The sequence below is a fragment of the Euleptes europaea genome, chromosome 7, assembly GCF_029931775.1.
Source record: "Euleptes europaea isolate rEulEur1 chromosome 7, rEulEur1.hap1, whole genome shotgun sequence".
Classification (NCBI taxonomy): Eukaryota; Metazoa; Chordata; class Lepidosauria; order Squamata; family Sphaerodactylidae; genus Euleptes; species Euleptes europaea.
Window position 1 is genome coordinate 39,386,901 of NC_079318.1, and position 27,698 is coordinate 39,414,598.

Below are 27,698 nucleotides of genomic sequence, written 5' to 3' on the forward strand. Positions count from 1 at the left end.
TAATAATTCTCAAAGACATTCCTCGTCACCTGATTAAAAAGAGAGCCATCTATAAAGACTTTGCTGAGACACTGAGAAACAAGGGAATAAAATACAGCTGGTTGCTACCACAAGGACTTACCTTCACCTATAAACAAGTTAAACATGCCGTCAATTCGTTGGAAGATATCAAAAAAGTTTTAACAAGAAACAATGAGCTGTCAGACCATATTACAGGAATACAAGAAGAAGAATCAACAGCCCAAGGAGCAATGGGTAAAGACTGTCACAGACAGGAGACCACTTCAAGAAAGCATGCAGACGGCAACAGAAACTCCAGACAGAAGAAAAAGTTTAAAAAGAAGGGTTAGGAAAGCCGGAAGAATACCAATTTGACTCTTAATATGGGAAATGTAGAGGAAATATGTAGAGGAAAAATGATATCAACTTAATTTTTTAGTTGGGGGTATATAAAGTTTTTTTAAGATCTAATCCATTTTATATGACAGAGATGAGTGACTGGAGAAAATTATGTTAATGTGTTTTATTATTTCTCTGTTTTCATTTTTTAAATGATTTTCTTCTTTTCTCTCTCTTTAGTATTAATATTATATTATTATTGCTTATTGAAATGTATTAAATAATAGGAAAGTAAAATATTAAAATAATAACTTATAAGGATTAGAAAATATAAATACAAAAGAGATACCAGATATTTGTAGGGAGGGAGGAAGTTGGTGGGGAAGTCAATTATAATTAATTATATTTAATACTGAAGACATACACCTAATAATTTTTTAATTTTTTATCGATTCAAAGATTGGTAGATAGGATGAATTTCAAATGAGATGTATTGCAATTATTGAAAAATAATAAAAATATATATTAAAAAAGAAAAGATCTAGTAGTAAGTGATGTGAAAGACCTCAGCCTCAGACTCTGGAGAGCTGCTGCCAGTCTGATCTCGCTAGACCAATGGTCCGATTCAGTGTAAGGTAGCTTGTGTTCGTGTTTGGAAAAGGATGCACTGGATACTTGCTGTTGTGAGTTACATACATTTATAGGGTTCATACATCTGCTGCTATAGATCCTAAATGAATAGGTCCAAGAGTCAAATACATCCCAATCTGAACAGTGGAGTAATAACCATAAATGTTGAATCAGATACTATATGTACAGGATCTATCAAAAGCGAATTTGTAATCGCCAGGTGTAATATATTAAATGAACTATACATTTGGATCCAAGCGAAAAAGATTATGGTTGAGTGGGACACACGAAAGTAACAGGCTATTCTGGTGCGAGTGGTTGGAGGTTGACTTTGCCTAGTGCCCCTGGAATTCTAACAGCCTTGATGAAAGGCCCAGGTTTTGAATTAAGTATTGCACTCTATGTGACATTATTAGAAATATGCTCCATGACTTACAGATGGTTTCCAGATACAAGAAAAATGGGGGGGGGGAGTGAAACAAATTTAGTAACCATGTTAGCTGCAATAGGAGCACTGCTGGAAGGGATCTGAACAAAGTACACAGATGACAATTTTATAGTGCCTTTCCAAAAGGTCTTAAAAAATAAAGAATCTAGCCAAAGTGGAAATTTGGAAACTTGTTGTTTTCCTAGACACAAAATCATGCTGGGTTAACAAGACAACACAAAACTGGAAACATGCTTGGCTACAGAACTTATGATTATCTTTTCTTCAGACTAATGCCAAACACGCACTTCAACAGACTCGATCCTAAAAAATCCCACTTACTTATGGAAGGATTATTTGACAGTCATTTCTACAGATCTTTTATGTAATATTTTCTGAAGCTATGTTTAACTTCAGTCAAAAATAAAGCCGAGTCAATGGCTCCTTTACGAATTGCAGCAATTGTACCTATTTCTAAGACACTTTTAAACTTAATTATTTCAAAGAGCTTAACCGACAGCCATTTTGCTTGCCTGTACCATGTAGACAGCCATAGCCCAGTACAACTCAGTATACATAAACGAGTTAAAAGTTCCTACAAAGTCTAAAACAGTGTATTGATCGTATACCCACATGCATTATATACCCACATCCTAGAAGACTGAGGACTATTCACAAAACTCACAGGGAGATGAAGTTCCCAGAAATAAAAAAAGGATGAGATCGCAGAAGCTCAGGGGCTGGGACTCAACAGATGAGATCTAGGTAAGAAGCAGCCACCATGTGTGATAAAAGGGAGCCAGCGTGGTATAGAGGTTTAGAGTGGTGGTTTGGAGAGGTGGAGTCTGATCTGGAGAACCGGTATATTTAAGGCATGGAAAGAAAAGGCCCTCTCCTCCAGTACTAGAGAGGCAGACAAAACAACTGTATTACCAGAAAACGGAGTCAGGGACTGGGTTCCAGAATTGGTTTCTTCTTTCTCATCTATATTTTTTGACTCTAAATACAAACTGCTTCTCTAATATAAGGACAAAGAAAAGGCTAATCTAATTAAATTGTGAGCTATATTGGAATTTCTAAAAATAACATGCTCAAAACCATTGACTGATTTTGAAGTAAAGAATGTCTGGTTAGTTCAGATAAAAGACCTCTAATGTGAGAATTCTGCTATTATGAGAATTCTGCTAATATTAGAATTTTAAGATGCAATAGACACTTGATCAAAGCAAAGTCCAAAAATGTATCTGGATTATCTTATTGACAAGTCTCATCTCAGTTAAACCGAATACTTCCTTGCTAGAGAAGATCAGAGTATATTTTCTGGCATTACATTTCCAGAAGCAGTCAGCAAGACATCCCTGGGATCAGGGCCTAAAGATTAACACCAGCTCCTGTTTTCGCAAAGGTATGTTGCTTCTGAACATGGAGGCTAACTATCACGGCATCCTTTTAAAAAGTCATCTAAGCTTCTTTTCTTGACCAACTATTGGAACTCTGCAATATCTTCTGAATAGCTGATCAATATTACTAGATGACCCTGAAGCATTAAGACAAAGGGAGAGAAATCTTTCTTACCAACTCTTTAAAGCAAATCCTAATCCTAATCAATATATCTAATTCTCAACATGGCTCTACATGTGGATTCTTAAATCCAGAAACTGAAGCCACGAACAGATAAGACAGATCTTTTTACAAACCTGAAAAATGTCCTTTCCCCTTTCCCTAAACGGCCCAACAAGGCTGGGGACTCCTGTACTATTGTGTTCTCTTTATAGGAACTCCACTGCAATCTGTAAACATTTATGACACTGATCTGAATGAAATTTAACTAAACTACTTTAAAACTGCCTTAATATATCTTGATGACCAAGCCATTTGTTTAAGAAGTCACTATTTAAACCATACTGGAAAGTTACAAAATACTGATGAACCTGGCAAATACTCAAACAAAAACCACATTTTCCAGTGGCTTTCAGTGCCTCTATTTCATCCCTCAGCTTTATAAACAAACTAAAATGTTTCTCAGCTTGTGACATTTTAGACAACATATATCAAATGATTCCCAATAGGATCCTTTGAAAATAACATATAAACCAATGTTCTGTTTAAAGCCTCAAATTTAGATGTGTAGGTTCTTCCTAGTGCTTCATTGTAAAAACCTTTCAATTAAAAAAAAGATCCCAGCTAACTTAATATTATAGTCTCTCATTTTATTATTTGAATCTTCATTTGTAACCATTCTACTTGCTTTTCTGTTCTTTTTCCTTTTTTGGTTAGCTGGCACATCTGTCTATTTTCTTGGTCCCTACTAATTCCACACATCTTAAAACTTGCTGATAACGTTCCATCTTTTCCTCAGTATGATTAATTTCATGTTGAAAAAAATCTTTTTTTAGCTCCTTCTTTCAAGATACTTGGGCAAAAAGCATTCCATCTTTGCAATGTACCTACATCCAAATTCAAGACTACCTTACCAACATCAATGACTGAAACAGAGAGGGAAGAAAAAACAATGAGCCCATCTTTGTATCTACATATGCACATATGTTTATATGTGGAAGCAGAATTTAGGAATTGCCTAACTTTCTCTGGATCAGAGCTATTGCAAACCAGACCCAAGAACTCAGAGTTCATATTTCGTAAGATTCCCGCCCCGCAAAGTTCTGGCTTTAATTTACAGCTGCATAAAAAAGCACCACATACTTATTAGATTTTATCACAACCGTTTTTTCAAGTGCTACAGCAGCAACATTCTCAGTGCTTGGCTGATCACCAAGTGAAAAAAGACATTTACTTAGAGAATAGTATGCTAGTAAGGTGATATTTAGCATCACAGATATATAACCTCAATGCCCAGGCCACAAAAACCCTGTAGACCAATTGCAGCCCCTCCTAGTTTATTTGTGTTCCACTGGTAGACTTCCAACGGCTATTGTTTGTGGACCTTTCTCATACCATTGCGGGAATATCTAAGGTTTGCTCAAACTTATCAAAAATGGGCTGTGCATGGGAGAATGTCAGCACCAATCTGCCTGAATTGCTTCTTTTCTCTCTGGATTCAGAAGTATGTGATGGAATTGGTGCCAGTTTTTCTGTTACACACTTCTGAATCTGGAGACAGTAAAAGCAATGCAGGCAGACTGGATCAAGCTTTATCCCATCAGTTCATCAATTCTGTCACCACCAGCCAGACTCTGTATGTGGATTGCTTTGTATGCTGTTGCCACTAACTCAGCAAGAAAGGGTAGAGACAAGAGGGCATGCCAGTGGAATACAGAAACTGAGCATTAAGAGTCTGAAACGAGAACAAACAGGGACTGAGAGATGAAGTTGCAGAGAGATTTGTAGGATTACAGAGAAAACATGGAGACAACGGACAGTGCAGAGAGACCTGAGTCTGACACCTAGTTCTCACACACAGCAGATGAGGTGATAACCAAGTGTCTGGAGAGTAGTACCATGTCAGACTGTAAACAGAGGCTCACATGACCGAGTGTTCCTTCTGGTTTAAAAAAGTCCTCGTTCATGTCAAAGTAGATACTAGAGAGAAAGGTTCTAACCCAGCTTTCTCCTAAAATTCTATTTTCTGTCTTTACGTGTGAATTTACTGTGAAGCATTAAGTCACTCCAGTGCCAACCTGTAATGAAGTGGTATAATTTGGGGACAGATTGCTAACTCATTTGCTCTTTGAAAGAACTAGGCTTAGACGAGCTGATTCAGATAAAATAGATATGAGTATGCAAGGAAATGCAAAGAAGGAAAGAGGACTGCTTAAGAGAGACCTGAGGTGGTGTAGAGAGAAAGAAAAAAGGGGGTATTGTGTATATGAAAAAAGAGAAGGAAAGGACTAGGGGAAAAATGGGAATGCAGAGATCTGTGGGGTGATGAAACAGAACAGAGGACTTACAAATGTGAGTTCAGACAGATTGATTTGGTGGTGCACAGAGAAATGGGTAGTAACTGATAAATCAAGCTGCAGAGCCTTGGGGATAAGGATTTTTTTAAAGACTAAAGTAACTTAGAGATGAGACTGAAGACCAGTGGTGGTGAGGGATGGGTGGGAGGGGGAGAGAGAGATCACCTTATGGGACTGAGAGAGATGAAAGTGCTACAGAGAAGAAAAGGGGGAAAGAGCGTACCATGGATTGCAGGGTGAAAAAGCAAAAGCTAACAAAGAGTTGATTTTTAAAATGCAGATAAAATTGCAACTATAAAACACAGTTTTCCACAAATATCATAGTGATGCAGCCTCTTTGACAGCCCTGGTTATACATCATATCACTAAGAGAGGTATTATTTGTACATGCCTGTTATAAATCCTCCTGACATGGACAATGTCTTTACATCTACAGCAGCCATTCCTTTCTATTCCATTCCATATTAACACGAGAACTGAATGTACATAAAGCTGATTGAGCTAATAAAATATATGTGCCTTACTTAACATCAAGGTGTGTGCAACCCATAGTTTGTAGTCCTTGAGATTACAGCAATATTTACTCAGTTAAAGGCAATGCAATATGACTGGTGACCATATCCAAGATCCTCTTCAGAGTTTGAAGTACTAAATTCCTAATATACTGTAAAGCACAGTAACTATTTTGTTAACATAGGCCATTTATGCATGGTCAATTTTGATGTTAGCTCAAAGCTCTTTTTAAAAATGCGACTTTAAAAATGCCTATTCACGGTCCCGATGCAAAAGGAGAAATTCCACCCCCACTCGCCTGCTGCTTGACTCCTTTGTTTGCATAGCCGTTAGCAATGGTTATTTGCATAACTAAGCCACATTTGTGATTTTTCATGGTTCCTTCAGTAAATGCTCCAGTGCGGGGGCAGAGCAAATACAAAAGGTCGCTTTAAATGGGCTCTTTAGTAATGCGAAGCAGGTATGCGCCGGCTTTGCAGTCACTTCTGGAATGATGGTTCAGTGTGCAAAATTTTAAAAAATCTGCGGGGCAATTCAGCCTGGAATACGCTGCTAATTACCATGCAAAAATGGACATAATGTTTTTACTGGATGTAGATAGTTACTGATTCAAGCAATTAGCATTGCAGTCCTAAGCAGGTATACTCAGACTCCTATTCAAATCTACTCAATGGCGCTTACTCCTTAGGACCACACTGTGAACATCTGTAAAGAGGTAACAGAGTTTGTTATCTTCTCATGTAACATGTTGGAAAATATCAGCTTTCTCATATTTATTCATGCTATGAAAACTGATATGATAATATGCCTGCTGTGGGGGGGGGGAATCACCACATGGTTATTTATTTGCAGCTAACTGAAACTGGTATTTAAGATATTTGTCTACTTTTGCCAGGTCGCATTAACATATGTTATTGTTTCTCTCCTCAACTGTATCATGAAAAAATGTTTCCAGTCGCAGGCTTGATACAAAAGCAATAATTTTAATGAATAAAATTAACTTTCTTTGCCCATTTATTTTTGCTTATATTGCTGTTTTGCAGATTCCTGGCCAATCAACTCATTTTCTGTAACACTGAAAAAATGTGAACCCCAAAAGATTTAAATCAGCCAAGAGAAATTCAAATCCCTCACCCCAAGGCAAATATTTCTGGAATGTTTTTGAGATTCATCCAGAGTTGGTACCAAAACCTTGTTCTACGATCAGTGGAAAATACATGCTCTAAACAAACATCATCTGATCAACCTCTTTTATAGCTTTAGAACTCCAAAAATAAACCCTCAAGGCTAAGCAATGCCAATTGTTCTGCTCTGAGCTCATGGAAATATTGGGGGGAAATTAATTTCTCCCTAACTATAGATGGAAGAAAAGGCAGAGATGCCACTAGAGGTCACTCTAGGAAGTGAGTCAAAAGCATATCTATGTTAGTATTGGTAGTTGTGAACGCAGAGGATGGCTACTGCTTTCAAACCTGAAGCACAAATATTCAAAAGATCACGTTGTTTATAATGTTGCAAGATCTGAACTACGGAGAGAAATCCAACTCCTGTACCATTTTCAGTCATGCTATGAAGGCACTTCTCACACACACACACATGACAATCACTGGTTTCATCTGTTGACTAGCAACCTGTTTCAGGGTATCATATTCACCTTTTTATGGCATCAATGTTTACAAAAATCTGAACACCCAGACTGCATCAGAACAATGGAAAGAGAGCTGTGCAACTCTCACAGTTCTGTTCATCATACCATATCCAGGGCAAAAATATAGGCTTGTATCCTACCTGAAATTTCAACAGGCATGGAGTGTGTGTGCGATTGTACCAATTTCCCCTTTTCACAGCAGCCCCCCCCCCCCTTAAATGCTGCTCCTGGTGGGACAAGGGTCTCTGGGAATAGGAATGAAAACTCTTTGTTCTCACGGATATGCTAGGCAGGATCCAAGCCACAGTGAGCAAATATGCCAACTAGAAGTATTAACTTACATAGCTTTGAGCTATAATAACACCATTCAAACAAATGAATCTTGGCAGAAAAGTCTCACTTACTTTTTATGTAATTTAAAGCAATGCAGGTGTCTGCTCTCACAACACAATGGTTACAATAGCATAACCACGAATACAAACCCATAATTTGTACAAAGGATACTATGCATACTCCAAGGGGACATACAAGGTAATAGGAAAATGGGCACCCAACAATATGTAGTACAACTGAGGACCATAAGCTCATCCTACTTCCCTTCCCTAAGGAGGAGCAATAAATACTGTATGCTCCCAATGACAGACAAGCAGAGCAAAAACTTAAGAGGGGGGCAGTTAACATGGTCCACCCACTGAGGCTCATGGATCCTTCTGGACTCCAGAATGCTATGGAGATTACAGTATTCCAAACATAGGCTCTGTTGATGCTATAGTGTGAGCTTGGAATGCGAAGCTCCTCAAAGCTATTGACAATACTGCCTTTTGCCAACCTCTCCCACCCTTGGGGTGGAAGTCAGCCCCATGGTTTACCCTGGAGTTCAACGACCTAAAGTGGGCTGGAAGATGTCTAGAAAGACACTGGTGGGAGACTCATACATCCGACAGAGGCAGCTATAGAGCCCAGTGAAGACCTACTAAGTGGTGGTGATAGTTGTTTCTTTGTGACCATTGCCTCAGCTTGCTCACGACCATCCCAGCTGGTTAAGGTATCTTGACATCTGTTGACTCCTAAATCTGAGCCTTTATTGTTTCAGGAACAGACAATCAACTATAATACCTTTGAAAAGCTTTCTGCTGATAAAAGAACAGGAAGATGCTCTGATCAGAATGCCACCTGAAATTTAGGCCAGGCAGAAGAAAGGCTTCATCTGGTCTGCTTATGGACCATTTTGACCCAGTTACCATGATGGATGATGACAGGATCCTGGGATCTACCAAGGCTACCACTTGTGCTGGATCCTTGCCCTTCCTGGCTGCTAAAATCATGTAAGAACCACATTAACAAACCCATGATGGCCATCGAAAATTAGTCATTAACTCATGGCGCCTTCCCTCGGTTTAAGGCCAGGCTTTGGGACCCAGATGGTCCTGGTGCTTCAGGTGATGACCTCTGTCTGAATGTAGACAAAGGCCATACTTCTTTGTTCCTCCTACTGGATCTATCTGCAGCCTTTGATTCCATCATGCCATCCTGTTAATGTGAATGGAGACAGACATAGCTCTCAAGGGATGTGCCTTGAAGTGGTTTAAATTGTTCCTTGTGGATTGGACTCAAAGGGTTGATGTTGGAGACCAGCCATCATAAATATTCTGAGACAATATGAAAACACTTGGGCATTTCCAAGCACTGCTGATATGCACAGTGTTGGAGAAGCAAGTCTGGCTGAAGCAAGACTGAGCACAGCTTTTTTTTATGCCACTTACTGCTGAGGAGCTAGGAGTAATGTGCTGCACTGTGGCAGTGCTGAAGAGAGATTGGGGAGGAGGGAGCTCAGAATAGTGGTTGTATCTCCATGTACTTCCATGGTGATTACTGAGGGGCAGAATAATGAGCATTTCGATTTCAACAGTATGTGGTATTGGACAATGAAGAAAGCTGAAAGAAAAAAGTAGATTCCTTTGAAATGTGGTGTTGGAGGAGAGTGTTACGGATACCGTGGACTGCCAAAAAAACAAATCAGTGGGTTATAGATCAAATCTAGCCTGAACTGACCCTAGAAGCTAAAATGACTAAACTGTGGCTATCGTATTTTGGTCACATTATGAGAAGGCAAGAGTCACTGGAAAAGACAATCATGCTAGGAAAAGTTGAAGGCAGCAGGAAAAGAGGAAGATCCCAGAAGAGATGGATGGACTCTATAAAGGAAGCCACAGCCCTCAATTTGCAAGACCTGAGCAAGGCTGTTAAAGATAGGACGTTTTGTTATGCAGAGGCAGTCAATGGCAAACCAACTCTGAAAGTCGCTTGTGTTGAAAAGCCTGTGGGGGTCACCATAAGTTGGCTTCAACCTGATGGTAACCCTCCCAAAGAATTCCAATAGTTTAAAGGTAGCCTAAAGATGGGTGTGGGCTAGTTACTTTTCATTTCTGGACCAAGGCCTAGGTATAAGACTTCCTCCTGTACAGACAACCTCTTCTATTTGTAGTATTCCAAGTGGATATTTGGATCACTTGGGTAGCTAACCAGCTCTACTAAAATATATTGGTTCTCCTAGTCTGTTTGCCATCTTTGCACAAGGGCCAGGAAATTACTATAAGTAAAGGCCTAATGCCAATCCAATATCAGGATATGGTGCCAGAGAAGAAATACTAATAGGGCTCACCAATTACATGGATTAATTATCTAAAGCAGTGGTTTACAAACCTTCCTGTACAAACTGATACAATCTGAAGTTTGGTCCTGCACCCTGCTCCTGAGAATGGGATCATATCGCAGTATAGCTTGTCCACTGTGGTGCACCTTGAGTACTTTGCCTCAGCACTACTGGTAGGGTTGCCAGCCTGGGTTGAGAAATACCTGGAGATTTTGGGGGTGGAGCCTGAAGAGGGCACGGTTTGGAGAGGGGAGGGACTTCAATGCCATAGAATCCAATTGCCAAAGTGACCATTTTCTCCAGGGGAACTGATCTCTGCCACCTGGAGATCAGTTGTATTAGCGGGAGATCTCCAGCCACCACATGGAAGTTGGCAAACCTAACTACTCGCAATGGCAAACTTGGATCTAATCATTAATTCTCTGTACATGCACACATGGCAAGAAAAAGCAATTGCGTAAATCAGTTCCAAGGAATGAATGAAGTATGATGGTTTCCTTAAATGGGAAATCCACATCCAAAGTTGGTCCATCGGGGAAAACAGATCATCATTATTCAACATCTAAGTGAAGTATCTCCATAAGAGAAAACTTTTTAAATAAAAGAGGCAGCTGGAAAATGTTATCACCAAGATTTTAAATTGAAATGATATGTTTCATTATGTATTTGGATTTCAGAGCAGTCCTGATTAGGCTTGCTACCAAGCTGTTTACTTTCATTAATGTCTTGATGATTTTACGGCTATCAAGACAGCTTCAATGAAAATTCTGCTGCATGACTGTTGAACAACATGAGGACAATGCATTCAACTACTGTGAGAAACAGGGAGGGGGGACATGGCCAACTGTGAAAACAAACCACTACATATTTATGTGGGAGAAAAATCTTGTCTAGAAAGGCCTGCAATACACTCACCTTGAGCTGCTTTTTGCATGTGCCGCTGGGTTATCTCTCCTTTCAAACGGTCTGTACAAAAAAGTAAAATATAGCAGGTTAAAGAACTCTCAGCCTTCCAGGCATTAGTAAGGTTACTAATAACTTGCCATGTTTTTACTTTCTGGCATAGTCAGTTATCATGGGGGGGTGCTCCCTACTGATAGACATAGGACCCCCTGCTAGGGTTGCCAACCTCCAGGTATTAGTTGGAGATCTCCTGCTATTACAACTGATCTCCAGCCGATAGCGATCAGTTCACCTGGAGAAAATGGCTGCTTTGGCAATTGGGCTCAATGGCATTGAAGTCCCTCCCCTCCCCAAACCCCACCCTCTTCAGGCTCCACCCCAAAAACCTCACACCAGTGGCGAAGAGGGACCCGGCAACTGGGGTTGCCAGGTACCTCTTTGCACCCGGCTAAGGATGTGATCAGATATTACATATGGTTGAGAAGAGCACAAACTCAGCTTATTGCTTGCCTCATGAGCATGCCTTACTTCTACCCCTCCCTTCTCATACTGAGAACTGCAATTAAATGCTAACTTTGGTTACTCAGCATGATATATGAATGCAGGTGCATGGATTGCATGCCCGGGCATTTGTACATCATGGATAACTGGGGTTAGTGTTTAATCATAAGTCTCACCAGGAGAAGAGACAGAGGAAGGAAGGAGCTAGCCCAGAAACAAGTAAGGTTTGAGCATATTTTTCTCAACCCTTAGTATATGTGATGTGTCTGAATGGCACCTTCTTATTTCAAACATCAGTTGAATAAGATTACTCATAATTTGTTGCTTAGAATGAACTTTATTTTTGGAAAATAAAACAAACCCCCAAACTTCAGCCAGTATGCATGTCTTGAAAACATTAAGATATCTTAGGTCATTCAAAGAACTCAAAACAATTTTTGGGTGCTTTCATAATGGAACTTCACACTGGATTCTTGCTAGATGAGAAATATTCCTACCATTATAGAGGTCACAAATGTTCTTTAGTAATCCATTTTAAATCATTTTTTGTTAGTGCTGGAAGACCCACATTAGTTTCAAGCTTCCTGGGGGAAACTCATGATAAATTGAGAGCGAAAGGGTTCCAGGATAGATTATCCTCATGAAAAGAAATAGTTGGTAGAACATATTTTTATCCTATGTGTTACATGAGAATGAACATATTTCATAACAACATACTCATGGGAATAATTTCATAAGAATCTATACAAGAAAAAAAAAGAGAGAGGATGAAAAGAAGCAAAAATCAGGAGTGGGGTAAGGGATAGTCAGTGCATGGGAAGATGTGATAGCCATAATGTTTTCTCAACACGATACAAGAACAGGATGAAATTGATGAGTGAAACAGCTACTGTTTTGATGGTAAAAGGGTAGCTTTGATACATGAAGGGCTAAGTACAAGAACCATATTCTTAGAGAAAATTTTATGTAAAAATACTTTTTAAAGGCATAGAGCTGGACAATTGAGAATGGAAAAATGGAACAAACAGTTATTTGAAGTAGGACACAATGTATTCTGAGCTACAATTTATGCAGATATACGTAGTATTAATTCCAGCAAATCCAACCAAAAGTATGTCTTGTGTCCATACACAAAATTAGAAGGAAAATATAAAACAACGAAAGGTCATAAGCAAAAGGAATGTCTGAATCGTGAGAATTGGTGAACCAAAATAAACCTTCTTTAAAATATTTAAAAGGATAATTCTTGAGTATAAAAGCTGTATTTATTTATTTATTTATTTATTTATTTATGAATATTTATAAACCCACCTTTCTCCTGCAACTCAGGACCCAAGGTAGATAGCAGTAAATAGAATCCATATTAACTTTTACTTTAAAATATTAAGCATAAAAAACGGAACACTAGAAATAATATAAAATACATTTAAAACTGCATTTTAAAAACAGTATAAGATCACTTTGTTCAGAGCCAGTAAAACGTTCCCTTTCATGGTCAGACTGACCCCAAACTCCCCAATAACGACTGACAATCTCTAGGAACTAGCTGGAGATCTCCTGCTGTTACAACTGATCTCCAGCTGACAGAGATGTTCACCTGGAGAAAATGGCTGTTTTGGCAATTGGACTCAATGGCATTGAAGTCCCTCTCTCCCCAAACCCCGCCCTCCTCAGGCTCCACCCCAAAAACCTCCCACCAGTGGTGAAGAGGGGCCTGGCAACCCTACTCCCCAGAATACTTCCTTTTTACAAACTTTTAATCAATACAAATGAATAGAAATGTAAGTACTCAGTAAATGTCTACTGCCGAAGTGTTCCAGCCTCGCTGTGCCAAAATCAGTCTGCACTGGGAGAGGAGGCTAATCCACCCTATTTGATAAACTTTTTCTTGCCTGTTCATCTTGCAGAACAATCATATATAATATTCATACTTGTAAGTAAATTGCTGCATTTGCATGTTTCTGGGGAAACTTCACCAATTGTGGTATTCCAGCACATATACCATGGCTTTTGACCTAGATATGAATTCCATAACTTTATAACACCCTGGTTCAAAATCCGAACTGCAGTCACTTCTAATGCTCACTTCAAATCAGAGGTTGTGATTACGACTTCCGCAATCGTCCTCCTTACCCACTGATCTAGCAGCTGCTACTGGTACCTTTAGGGCTTCTATGGCACCCCCCATGCTGTCCATGTTTCTGATCTTCATTTGTTAAGTTCAAGGTCAACACAGGTTCTTATACAGGCCTTCAAATTAATGTATAGAGTCTGGAAAGATGAGTGTCCTCTAGGAGGATCTCAACAAATTAGGTGATTGGGCAACAATGTGGCAAATGAAGTTCAGTGTTGGTAAGTGTAAGGTGATGCTCATTGGAACAAAAAAATCCCAACTTCAAGTATAGGCTAATGGGGTCTGAACTTGCTGAAACTGAGGGGGGGGGGGTAAGCTCTTGGGGTCATAGTAGATAGCTCAATGAAAGTGTCAACCTAGTGTGCTGCAGCAGTGAAAAAAAGCAATCTATGTTGGGGATTACTGGGAAAGGGATTGAAAATAAAATGGCCAATATTATAATGCCCCCATATAGATCTACGGTGCAGCCTCATTTGGAATACTGTGCGCAGTTCTGGTCACCATATCTCAAAAAGGACGTTGCAGAGCTAGAATAAATACAGAAGAGGGCGGCCTAGAGGTTTGGAGCACCTTCCCTATGAAGCAAGGCTGAAGACTCTGAGACTTTTCAGTGTAGAAAAGAGATAACTAAGAGGGAACCTGATAGAGATTTATAAAATTATGCATGGGATGGAGAGGGTTGACAAAGATCATTTTTCTCCCTCTCCCTAAATATTAGAACTCAAGGGCATTCAGTGAACTGATGGTCTGTAGATTCATGATGGACAAAAGGAAATACCTCTTTACACAACAAGTGAATAAAATGTAGAATTTGCTACCAGAAGATATACTGATGGCCACAGGCACAGATAACTTTAAAAAGGGATTACACAGATTCATGGAGGATAGGTCTATCAGTGCTACTAGCCATGGAGACTAAAGTGAACCTCCACATTCAGAGGAAGTAAACCTCTGAATACCAGTGCTAGGAGGCAACATCAGGAGAAGGCCTTGGCCTCTATGCCCTGTTGTTGAACCTCCAGAGGAACTGGTTGGCTGCTGAGACAGGTTGCTGGATTAGATGGACCATTGGTCTGATCCAGCAGATCTTATGTTCTCATGATGTGATCCTATTCCTCCTCCTCCTCCTTGCACTAAAATAACATCAGCACAGAACTACAGTTCGCTGTGTGTGTGTATATAATATATATATAATTTATAATATATGTATAATTTTCCTTTTCTACTTTATAAGATAAGGAGCTGGTTTGTTCCTTCATTCTCTTCATCTCTGTCATGAGAGCAACAGATTTCTCTTGATTCATGTAACAGATTTCAGGGTTGTATTGAGGGCTATGAAGCCTCATTTATTTCAATTATGCTTTGAAGGACATGTTCCCTGTAGACCGTACCCAGTATTTTTCTTTGTAACAAGTGTTGACAGAAGCTGTCTATAAATCAGGTAGATTAATGATCTCTTTAAATATGATGTTCAACCACTACATCAGACTAAAGGTTACACCTTTGGCCAACTGTGCAGCTGAAGAATGTTAAAAGACACTTCTGCCCAACCACGAAGGCTAACCAACATACTTCCCAAAAGCCCAAAACTGCTCTTCTGTTACATGGTTCCAAGGCATGCAACACAAATGCATACAGACATCTGTAGAGGATGATCAGCAGTACATACATACGTTGAGTCTACTTTGGAGGAGGGTTGTATTTGTCTATCATAAAGACACAAAGGTATTTAACCATGATATACTATAGTTACCAGGCATACATTCAGAAGGTGTTGTATACTGTAATCACCTGAATGGAAGTGTATCAGAAGTCTAGCTTTTTAAAAAAAGATATGCTATATAAGAAATGCTATATAATATAAAGATATAAGAGGGGATTTTCTTTAATTCAAATAGAAGTTACAAGTATTTAAGGAAATAAACCTTGTTGTGTATAACCTTTTTAATCGGGGGGGGGGAGGAAATCTAACATTCAGGGTCATATTCCTTTTGGGTTTCCACACATATAGTTTCCACACATATTTCTACATAACCACTCTTGTGTGAAGGCACCTTGATTCTGAATCCCTGTAAGGTAGATATAGAGGATTACCATCTACAGAACGTGCATGTTTATGTGGAGATGGAAATATCAAGACTCTAAAGCATATCTTTTTTGATTCTAAGATCTATAGTCATATTAGGGAAACTCTGATTACCCCCATAATTTCCTGTCATCCTGGCAAAAAATAGAAGAATTCTTCTCTTAGTAATGCTAGCAGATAAGAATCAAGAGACCACTTTTAAGGTCGCCAGATTTGGATGGATAGCCTATAAGATTAGGAAAACTTGGGTAAGCCATATATAGGCTTTGTAGCTATAAGTTTTATAACATAATGTATAATTCTGTGAATTTATAATTTTAAATGTTTCTTTTCTCATGAGTTATTTGATATACTGGAAGTTTGAATTATTGTATTGATTCTATTTTTAATTGGTCTTGGACTGTATTAAATAAATTTGATTTGACTTCACTGGCAGATCTATGCATAGTGAATTACAATTGTGTAGTCTCAATGTTACCATGTCATGGATCCAGGTGGCAAGATATGCTGATACAAGGTAGGGGCCATCTTCCAGGCTAAACAAAGTTGGAAGAAACCATTTTTTTGCAGCTGCATTTACTTGTTTTTCCAGTAGTAATGCTGGATCCAGTATAACCCCTTAACCATTGACTCTGCCTTGAGTTGCAGAGAGAAAGGCAGATTATAAGCAAAGTAAATAGAGCCAGTATGGAGTAGTGGTGTAGACTAGGATCTGGGAGACCCAGGTTCGAAACCCCACTCTCCCGTGCAAGCTTGCTGGGAGAACTTGGACCATTCACACCCTCTCAACCTAATCAACCTCACAGGGTTGTTGTGTGCAGAAAACAGAGGAGAGGAGAATGATGCAAGCTGGAAGGAAATAAATAAATAAAGGCTGGTAGAGCATGGGAAAGCAGTACATAAATTAGGTTACCTAGTCCAGACACTTTCACAATTCTTTTCCCCTGCTTTGATACCAAGGTACCAACCTCAAATTTAATTTGGAGAATTCAGTCACTCATTCTCAAAATGCCAGCTATAAATATTTAAATTAAAATGTCAACATAAACCCAACACTATCAGTCCTACTTCAATCTGAAATCAAACACTAACTTTACCTCAATCGTTTTAAAAACCAGTAATGTTTCCTACTGCAATAAGGGAAATGGCTGATGGCTATCAATGTATTCTGTTTAAACAACCCTCATTTGTGATGTACAACAAGCAAGGTGTGAGGCATCACACTACACATTTTAAACCATGTATCTAATAACATAGCCTACACCAGCATTTTGGGGTGCCATAGCATCCCATTATTGGTACAAGGGATCAGTTTATTTCTTCATAACTCACTCTTTACATTTGTCCCAAATTATTAGCAGAAATACAGTTTAAACTAGCGTGAATGCTGTAGCACCAGAGAATGCAGGTCACCAGGGACAAACTCTGCAGTTTATTAGTATCAGAATTAGGAGATGATTCCAGTACTGTTCCATGTACAGACCTTTTCATACAAACAAAGAGACAGCAACCGCATTTAGTACTGCCAGTTCCATAACCTTCAAAAACACAAATATTTACCCAAGGAACAATGAAGTACACATGAACACACGAAGCCTCCTTACACTAAATCAGACCTTCAAAGCCAGTATTGTCTACTCAGACTGGCAATGGCTCGCCAGGGTCTTAGGTAGAAGTCTTTCACATCACCTACTGCCTGATCTTTTAATTGGGGATACCAAGGATTGAACCTGGGACCTTTTTGCATGCCAGGCAGCTGCTCTGCCACTGAGCCATGGCCCCTCCTCCCCTATCTTATGCTGTTACAGAAGTGTACCTTTTGATCCCAATAACGTGAAATCTCGAGAAGGTAATTTTTAAGTGAAGCTTGCTTAAAACTGAATTTAGAACGTGACTAACATTTCTCCATAGCTAATTATATTTTCTGAGCCTCATGAAACACCCCCCCCCAATAATCCCACAGTTAATATAAAATCATTTTTTCCAGAAGTGTAATTCTTCATTTGGAGATAAATACCAATAAAATATTGAATACTGCAGCTCCACATGTTCTGGCAAAAAAGTAGTATTGGGGAATTGAGGAATTCACTCAGCATGCAGCTAGCTGTCATCAGGACTGTGATAAATCTGGTGGTTTTGGCTTTGGTTTCTGGATACCTGTACCATCCCAAGGTATGGAAAAAAGATGAAACTAACAAAAGGAGTGTGCAAACCTTGACAGAAGATATAAGAAGAAAGGGTGAAGATAAAAATAAGAGGCAAAAACATGGAGAAGCAAGGTCTGTTTCTTGTTCGAAGTCTAGAAGTCATGCATTCAAATATATACCTGACTTCTCAAATTGGATGGTCTTAATTAGCAACTAGCAGGAAAAGCAAAGGAATTCATTTGGGTTGCCTTTAGCTTCCTGTTTGAATAGTTTTGTCTTGAAAGGGTTGCATGACATCCTGATATTGCATAGACAAAATCAATACCTGCTTTCAGGAACAGACAATCTCCTATAGGTGGTAAGGTAAAGGTAAAGGTCCCGGGTCATTCCTGACCCATGGGGTGATGTCACATCCCGACATTTCCTAGGCAGACTTTGTTTACGGAGTGGTTTGCCAGTGCCTTCCCCAGTCGTCTTTCCTTTACCCCCAGCAAGCTGGGTACTAATTTTACCGACCTTGGAAGGATGGGAGGCTGAGTCAACCTTGAGCCGGCTACCTGAAACCAACTTCTGTCGGGATCAAACTTGGGTCATGAGCACAGCTTAGACTGCAGTACTGCAGCTTACCACTCTGTGCCACGGGGCTCTTAAGTGACATCAGTGTTATTTGGTAGATTGGTTTTAAGCTAGGGTTGCCAGGTCCCTCTTTGCCATCGGTGGGAGATTTTAGAGGTGGATCCTGAGGAGGGCGGGGTTTGGGGAGGGGAGGGACTTCAATTGCCAAAGCGGCCATTTTTCTCCAGGTGATCTGATCTCTATCAGCTGGAGATCAGTTGAATTAGCAGGAGATCTCCTGCTACTACCTGGCAGTTGGCAACCCTATTTTAAGCCCTTAATAAAAATGATGTTAATATTATATATTACGTTGTGGTAAAAATAAAACACTGAGATGAAAAGTGAAAGCATAAGAAACTCGAAGCCACACTGTCTAATACAGTGTTGGGTAGTGGTCAACACACTAAGTTGTGAGTCAGGAAGTCTTTGGTTCAGTCCTCAATTCTGCCATGAAGTCACTAGTATTCAGACAGCCCAAGCTACCTCATGGGATTTTCAAAAGTTGAAAGTTGTGATGTACATGAATAAATCCTATATTTACTCAGAAGCATAACCAACAATATTAATTGAGAATTACTGCCAAGTATGCCTGGGATTACAGCCTTAGGCAAAGTACTTATCCTGAGCCCCCTCCCCGCCCATGAAATCTGGGGAATATAATATTACAATTGCATACCCACATTCGTCTATCAGCCACCAAGCCTGCTGAGCTTTAGTTAGCTGTTTTCCTTTTGTTGGTTGCATAGGTATTCTCACAGCTCCTAGTTTAAGAGAATATTTTGCCCTCCTGATATATAGTGCTCCTTTACTTTTATTATACAGTTCTTCTCATTCCTTTGATTTACTTTCAGAGTGGTCAAAGATGGGGTTTTAATTTTTTAAAATAATATTTTAATTGTTGTATTCAGTAGCTCTGTCCGTTATTTATTGCTTACCTTTTTTAAAAAAAAAATGTGGCAAAGACACCATTGTGCTAGAAATGCAAGTTCTTAGGCAGAAAGGTAGATAAATTTCAATTATATAAAACAAGCCCAATTAAGCACTTTACTTTGTTTACTACTGCAAACACATATTATATAGTCATTTATGGCAAATAGTAGTTTTCTAAGAAAGCTTTTTGCCCATAAATATAACAGATAACTAACAAGCTGGTTAAAGATTTCTATAACTACTTCAGAAGACTGATATGAAGAAAACATCTTTAGTATTTTCCAGCAATATCAGTTGTTTTGATAAAATGTTTCTATTTTATCTTTTAACCTCTGGGATAAAAAAGGCAGGTTGAAGCATGGCCAGTAATAACTCTTACATAAGAAAACATTAACTCTGTGGGAGCAACATCTATACTCCTCTCCATTTTTCATTGTTCCAAAATAAGATTTCTGGTTCATTCAAGGAAGCCCGCACATCTTTGATTGGAAGCCAGTCCAATGCTAATAGAAACCATGCCTATTTTGCTATAATTACATGTTAAAATTGCCAGTGTTGTAAATAACCTCGTTGTTATACTGGCCATCTACTGCAGTGGGCCTTCCTGTCTACTAGAGTGCGTGCATGCATGGGAAAATGGGATCTAACAACAGTGGTAGATTGTACCCAAAGAGACAATGTCTCCATGTCCAGTTGTCACCTTAATTAGATAGTCTTCCCTTTTGGTTGGGGGTATCAGCTGGGAAGACTATATTTTGCAAGAGGCAGGGGTAATCAGGCCCTTTTACTCTTTGTATACAGAGGTCAAATCCCAGTGGAACACTTTTAAGAGGAGGTTTGTTTTAAGATTAATTGGTTTTTATTGTGAAAATAACTTTTAAACACACACAAATAGCAAAACACACAAAACCCAATACACCCAAGAACTAGAAAATAAAAGGTATGAGGGGGTGGACACAAGGATTGGAGGTCCCCAGGGGAAGTATATTTACCTCTCAGAGGAGCAAGGTCCAAAATGGCAGCTGCAGGAAGGGAAAAAGAAGAGGACCCACAAGCAAGCAAGAGGGGGTGCGCACAGGGTTAAGCACATTGCCATTGTGAGAGGGCAGATATTTATACCCAAAAGAGGAGTTGGAGGTTTGGCCTCACTGAGCCTAGCAATGTCTGGAAATGGCTTCTCATTGCCACTGGACAAAAGGCTTGATTATTCTAGATTGGATTAGGAGTAGGGAAGAGAATAGAACAGAGATGAAGCAGATCAGAAACAATACCTAGGTATTCTGGGTTAAGAACCCCTGAGCACTGGGCTATAGAATTGGAGACGAAGGAGAGGTCTGGGAAAGGATCTGCCAGGGTCAGAGGGCTTGGCTAGCAATTTGGTGAGATTATTTGTGTCCATCCTGATTCTCTGAATGGAGTTCTGTTCCTGAGGAGATTTAGCAAGGTGTGTCTTATCTGCTGCAGGAGAGCTAAAGAAATTCTGAAGAGGTTTGTCTTTTGTCTCTTTGGGTGAAAACGCACGGTCGCTTTAGCCTCCTGTATTCCCTGTTTCAGCCAGGATTCAGCCAGGATCGAACGCACGTTCGGCGAAACGCAAGCGTTCGATCCTGGCTGAATCCTGGCTGAAACAGGGAATAAAGGAGGCTAAAGCGACCATGCGTTTTCGCCCTTTGTGTCCAGGGAACACCAGATGTTCCTCCCAAGGGGAAACATGGTAAACGAGCCTGGACTTTGCCCAGTGGACTTCTAAAGCATGGCACGAACAAGACGGATGCCAGGAGACCTCTTTTAGTCTCTGGCTACACAGCAGTGTTCCATCCCTGCACACTAGCTTCAGTCCTGCACACCTTGTAGGGCATACCAGGGTAGCCTAGGGCTGCCAGCATACCACAACACATTGGGTCCTCCCACAAGAACAGGCAAGGCTGCAGCATGCAAAAAGTAGTGGCTCCCCTCCTTTGAAGACCCTGACTTACCCTTGCATTAGTGAGGCCAGGCTAGGCGCCTTCTGTTTAGCATACCAGTAATCTCGCCTTCTCTCTACCTACACTTTTTCTTTGGAGGCAAGACATAGCGGAAATATAAATCTACCCCTGCAATGTGCAGAGCAGCACGCCACTCTAAGCTGCACAGTGACCTGGTGGGCCAAGTCAGGTTGCCAGCAACACCAGCCCCTTTCTGTATTGAACAGAACACGGGGGAATCGTGAAAGGGAAATGAAGTAGAGGCCTCATCCGCAACATGAAGAGCATCCCTCTGATATAACTCAGCTGACCAGCAGATGCCTTTGCAACCAATAGTCACAAGCAATTCACCACCTGAGCAACCAGAGCCGTCACTTGGGATGCCACAACCCACTGAGGATGCTCACCTGGACAGACTGGAGGCAACATTGGAAGAGGTCAGAAGCCTGGGAGCAGGCGACAACATAGTTTGGGGTGTTTTTGGAGGCTGAATTCCTTGAGCCAGCCCTGCACAGAACGAAATGCAATTGTGCAAGGGAGAGCTGTGTGCCGCTGAGCCACACATCTGCTTAGTGTCAAGGGGCAACAATAGCATAAAATCAAGTGCACTTGTGGAGTTGCATACCGCATTCCATACTTCCTTACTATTGGAACAGAAACAATCGATGGTCACAAGGAATTCAAAACCTGCCCAAGGGCCTGGGGACATTCTGGTAACACCTACCCGTATTACTGATAATAGGACATGGCAACACGTATACATTGTCATATCCAGATACTATCATTGGCTCCCTTATGCTACATCCAAGCCAAGTCATGGCAGCTGTTATCTGCATTCCCTACTAACGTTCCTAGCCAAGCTTCAGAACCTTACTTTATATAGAGAGATGTCACACTACAAGGGAAAAGGCATTTAAGAATGCAGCCTACCCAGCCCAGCAAATTCCACCCTTACATATTACAGTGCATAGAAGGTACACTATAATCCAATTTATTAAGATCATTAGGCTCTTGCCTTAGCATAGGCCACTGAACCACAGGCTAATCAATTTCCAGTTTTATGGTTCAACAATTTTGCATAGACACTAATAAATGATAAGAATGTCAATAACTTTGAACAGTAGAAAGGCAGCATCTGGATATTGTCCTTCAGTTGTTTATCACATCTGTTTGTCCTTGAGTTATATATAGAGCTGGCCCATTACCACAGTTAAAAACAACAACAAAACCCACAATGGCATATGGCTAACGGTTCACTGTCCTTTAAATTAATAATGTATTCATGCTGAGGCCGCAGGCGAGTCTTAAGGGCTCCAGATGAGTCAAGATATGATTTATTTTTGTTTGCATTTTTATTATTTATTTCTAAAGAATGATAGAAAAGAGAAAATCACTTCCTCTAGAACTCTGAACAGTTTAAAAAAGACTTTATCAGCTATAGAGTGGGAATTGATTGTTTTACAATCACTCTATCATACCAGTTTAAAGCTTTTCCTAAAAGCCACATCACAATTTTTTTTTAAAGTAGACCCATAAGATGTATCTAAACATGTGATATGAACAGGAACTTGGAAGTCCACTACTTGAATGCTTATACGGATGTTAAGCAGTACTCACCCTTGTCCATATAAGCACTCAAGTCCTTTAAGGGCTACCTTCTTCCCCCACAGTAATGTCCTGTCATCCCTCAAGCATTTTATTGTTTTTTTGAAGTCTACTTTGATTTGGAGAGCATGTGTTTCCTATCACCAGTGCTACAACATTTTCTGACAATTTATTTTTAAAAAGAGCAAGCAGGCTCCACTCTCTTGTCCCTGTGGTAAAGTAGCCCCCGTCACTTATATTTATAGAATTATCAGTCTACTGAGGCACAATTATTTCCATCTTAGTAGTAACATTTAACTGCCCTCACTGCTCAACAGGAATAACTATTAGTACTTGTGACCAAACTTCAAAGTTCAAACTTCCTTGGAATATAACCTGCTGACAAGTAGGTGGTTAGTCTTAAGTCTGTCAGGAAGGTAGAAGAAGCCTCAATAAGTATCCATATCCAGGCTTTCCCAGGTGTCTTAGTTACCATATCTGACTGCCTAAACTAAATGATTATTAGTGTCATAACAGTACCTTTAGGTTCAGACAGCATTTTCTACATTGTAAGATTTGGAAAGGTACAGGAGGTGGATTGGGAATATGGGTTTGTGTCACAGCCACAAGGACAAATAACTCCTGAGAGGATTCAGAAGGGGAAAAGTCACAATTTTCATGGTTTTCCTAATTATAATTTGATGATGATATCTAACAGTAAAATGAATGAACATGCATTGGGTGATGAGGTGAAGCTGTCTTATCAAGCTACATGATACTGATTGTCTACTCTAATGGGCAGATGTTCTCCAGGGTCTCAGGGGGAGGATATTTCCCAACCTGCTACCTAAAAACCTTTAACTGGAGATGCCAGTGACTGAACCTGAAACCTTCTGCATGGAAAGCAAGAGCTCTTCTACTGGATCATGGCCTCCCCATTGTGAGTGGTTCATTGTAAGTGCTTATGCCAGTCATGACAGCTGCAAGACCAAGCCACCCACAGACGAGGTAGGGGGTTTCTAGATGTGTGGAGATTCCCCAGATATGCAGAAAATTAATGCTGCAAATTAACCAAAGAAAAGAACTTCCAGAAAAATGGCCAGATGAGAAATGAACGTTCTCCAGAAAGTGTAGAACTTTGAGAAAAATCGATTAAAAGGAGGGAAAACAGAAGGGGGTACACCGAATATACCCGTGTATAAGCCGACCCGCGTATAAGCCGAGGTGCCTAATTTCTCCCCAAAAATGGGGGAAAATTAGGCACCCGCGTATAAGCCGAGGGTCGGCTTATAACCCCTCCCCCACCGCAGGCTTACCTGACAGGGCTCCCGGCAGCAGGCGGCGCGGGCCTGGTGGCAGCGGCGTCACAGCCCGGCAAGGGCCGGGGCAGCCTCCCTGCAGCTGCAGGAGGCCGCCCCAGGCCGCTCTCGGTGGCAGGAAGCGGCGCGGGCCCGGCAGCAGCGGCGGTAAGTTCCCCCCTCTCCCCTCTACCGTATTGACCCGCGTATAAGCCAAGTTCGGCTTTTTCAGCCCTTTTTTTGGGCTGAAAAACTCGGCTTATACGCGAGTATATACGGTATTAACCTGCTCAAACTTCTGATAGCTTAGAGAATTCAGAAGGGAGAGATCTGGGCATGTATAGGAGATTTCCAAATGACATACCTCCCCTGCCCATGATTTCTCATGGAGGCCCCCCGCCACATGCTGCTTTTAACCGAAAACTTCAGTAAGGCAGTGAAAAGGGGCCACCAATAAGTAAGGGGTTCTGCAAATGAGGGGGCACTCCACAGGCATGCATAAAATTATGACCTGGTAAATTACATGCTCATTGCCACTGGAATGGTGAGAGCAGTTGAGAGCTAGTGGAAAGGGGGTAAAGCTCACATACTTGCCTTTTTCTGAATCAGAACAATTGTCTATCAAGGTTGGGACTGTCTTATTTGACTGGAAGTGGCTCTCTAGGAACTCAGGCAGAGGTCTTTCAGATTACTTATGACCTGATTATTTTGAGTGAAGATGCTGGGGATCAAACTTGAGATCTTCTGTATGTAAAGGTGTGGTATCAGTGAATCACAGTCCCCATGGCCAGACCAAGAGGAAGATGAGGAAATCGGTCTGTTCAACCACTGGGAGTTCATAGTGGGGTGGTTCCTACCCCTATCCTACTGTTCTACTGAACAAAGTCTGAAGCCTTTTTCCAGTTAAGTGGCTCCTCCTCCAACAGAAAAGCCACTTAAATTGGAGGAAGGATTCTTGTAGGATGGCTGAATCCACCCCGATATTTTGCAAGAGGAGATGTGGGTTGTGATAGCATTTCCCAGTGATTTATGTGTGTGTGTGTTACGTGCCATCAAGTCACTTCCAACTCATGGCAACCCTATGAATCAATGTCCTCCAAAATGTTCTATCATTGACAGCCTTACTCAGGTCTTGCAAATTGAGGGCTGTGGCTTCCTTTATAGAGTCAATCCATCTCTTGTTAAATCTTCCTCTTTTCCTGCTGCCCTCAACTTTTCCAGCATGACTGTCTTTTCTAGTGACTCTTGCCTTTTCATAATGTGACCAAAATACAATAGCCTCAGTTTAATCATTTTAGCTTCTAGGGTTAGTTCAGGCTTGATTTGATCTATAACCCATTGATTTGTTTTTTTGGCAGTCCACAGTATTTATCTCCACCCATAATTCCTCATGCCCGTTGCCCTCAGCCTGTTGAGAGCAGCTGACAGTCAGTTAAAGGAGGGGGAAACAGAAGGAGATGGGAAATTGGCCTGCTCAAGACCATAAGAGCTTACATTATCCTGTACAGGGAGGTCTGTATAGGAAAAAAATTCAGTTGCTTCTAATTCTTAAGTATTCTAGTGAAGTGGATTCCAAGATGGCTTCTAAAATAGTTACATTCCAAATAAAACCCTAGCATAAGAAATGGAGGAATTTAATTCCACTATGCCCATGGATTTTAAGCCCTTTCATAACTTCAGATATATCAGCAATATAAAAAATCCTCTCTTAGCTGTGGTTCTGTAACAATGGTCAGAGTTTAGGAGTTTATTGTGCTGTAGACTGTTTGCCTGCTGTAGTATTCAGAAACAGCTGTGCTGACAATGCTAATCCCATATGATTTAAAGTTTAATCAAGTTGGAAAACACTAGCCATTGAATTTGACTGCAGCAATTCTCTGAATGTTGCTCAGGTCTGCTCATAGGTCACCGCTAGAAAATAACTTTCCTAAAGTGTCTCCTGTATTGCAAAGTTAGGTCCTGTTCAGAGTGGCCTGTTAAAAATCAGAAGTCAGGGCTTGGTTCTTCATGGGGGTACAAAACAGTGAAAAATAGAGCACTATAATATTAAGAAACAGAAATTATCTCAATGAAGTATCCTGAATCCATCCATCCATCACATTTAATAAATCATTTTTAAAAAGCAATGAAAGCCAATGAGTCTGCAGTTGATACTTTTATTTGGTGCTGATGGAATGTCTTTGAGTTGAACTATTGCTTTCTCTTGTAGCAGACCACATCAGCTGACAACTGATTCACTGGGGGTTCCAACAGTAGTCTCATCCTCCCCTGACTGCACCTGGCCGCCACCACCACTTCAGAATTTACACAAGGAGGAACACATGAAATATGACCATGTCATCTCTTTGTCTATGGAGGACTTCCCCCAAGCACTCAGTTATAGTCTATGACTCTGATCCACCCAAGTTATACCCCTCTGAGCTCATTGACTACAATGGATTTAGAAGGGGTGTAACTCTGCTTAGGATTCCACTGTTAGCTGCATAGTTCAAGCAAACTTTTTTTTATCCTTCTTCCTATTTTTGTCTTCATTTACTGCTTGCCTATGGAAAGCCTACCACATATATAAGCCTAAGAACAGAGCTCCTTTCATTACATTGCTTTTGTTCAGAATTAATAAGCTAATTATATTCAGATTTAGAGTTTCAGATTACAGAATTTCTCACATAATGTGAGAGAAGCAAAATTTGATTAAAAAATAATAAACAAACCTCTCAACACAAGACACTAAGGTTAGGTTCATAATAGTGGAATAGCTGCCTTTAGGGCGGGGGGAAACATATGATCTTATCACCATGCACGAAGCCATGGGAGTGAAGCAGCTTCCTGTGAAACTGTGGCAATTCCCTCCATGCTAATACAACCACCCTATAAACCCTCATTTCTAGTGAATGCATAATTCAGGCTTTAGACTTAAACTGTGCACCTTGTTCCGAAGAATGTGCATTTGTTTGTTAGCTAACAGATAAACTAAACTGCTGTTAACAAAAATGAAAAAAGGAAAACAACATTCATTAATGAGGGCTAATTCATTATCTAGTCGCGTTCCAGTAGAGTTTGCAGGAAGGTGGGGCTATACACCCAGCTTCAAGCTCATGCATGAACTATCTAAAGCGTATATAATCATTGTGATATGGCAGTTCACCCAACATTCCTGTAATTTTTTGGGACTGTTTCTTTGACAAACAGCTCTGTCTTAAAAAATTATGTCTTTCATATTGGCAAAGGAAATTACAAATGTAGCATATGTGATTTTTTCCAATAAGTTGTTACACAATGCTTCACAGAAGCTCTGTATCAGATGAAATACAGTAGTGTTCATCTTTGAATAATGTTACTGCAATAACAGGCATGTAACCATCAAACTAGCTAAAAGTATATCCCCCAAAAAACATCCTTTAAGGTTTCA

General features: G+C 40.3%; 1 protein-coding gene across 1 annotated transcript in view; it reads right to left on the bottom strand.

Annotated features, from left to right (window-relative positions):
- The window catches only part of KIF6 (kinesin family member 6), a 177,621-nt gene that overhangs the window by 24,472 nt on the left and 125,451 nt on the right, over positions 1-27,698 (bottom strand). The window contains exon 16 of the mRNA XM_056852795.1: positions 11,043-11,093. Within this exon, the coding sequence (XP_056708773.1) occupies positions 11,043-11,093 (51 nt within the window). The remainder of the gene's footprint in view (positions 1-11,042; positions 11,094-27,698) is intronic.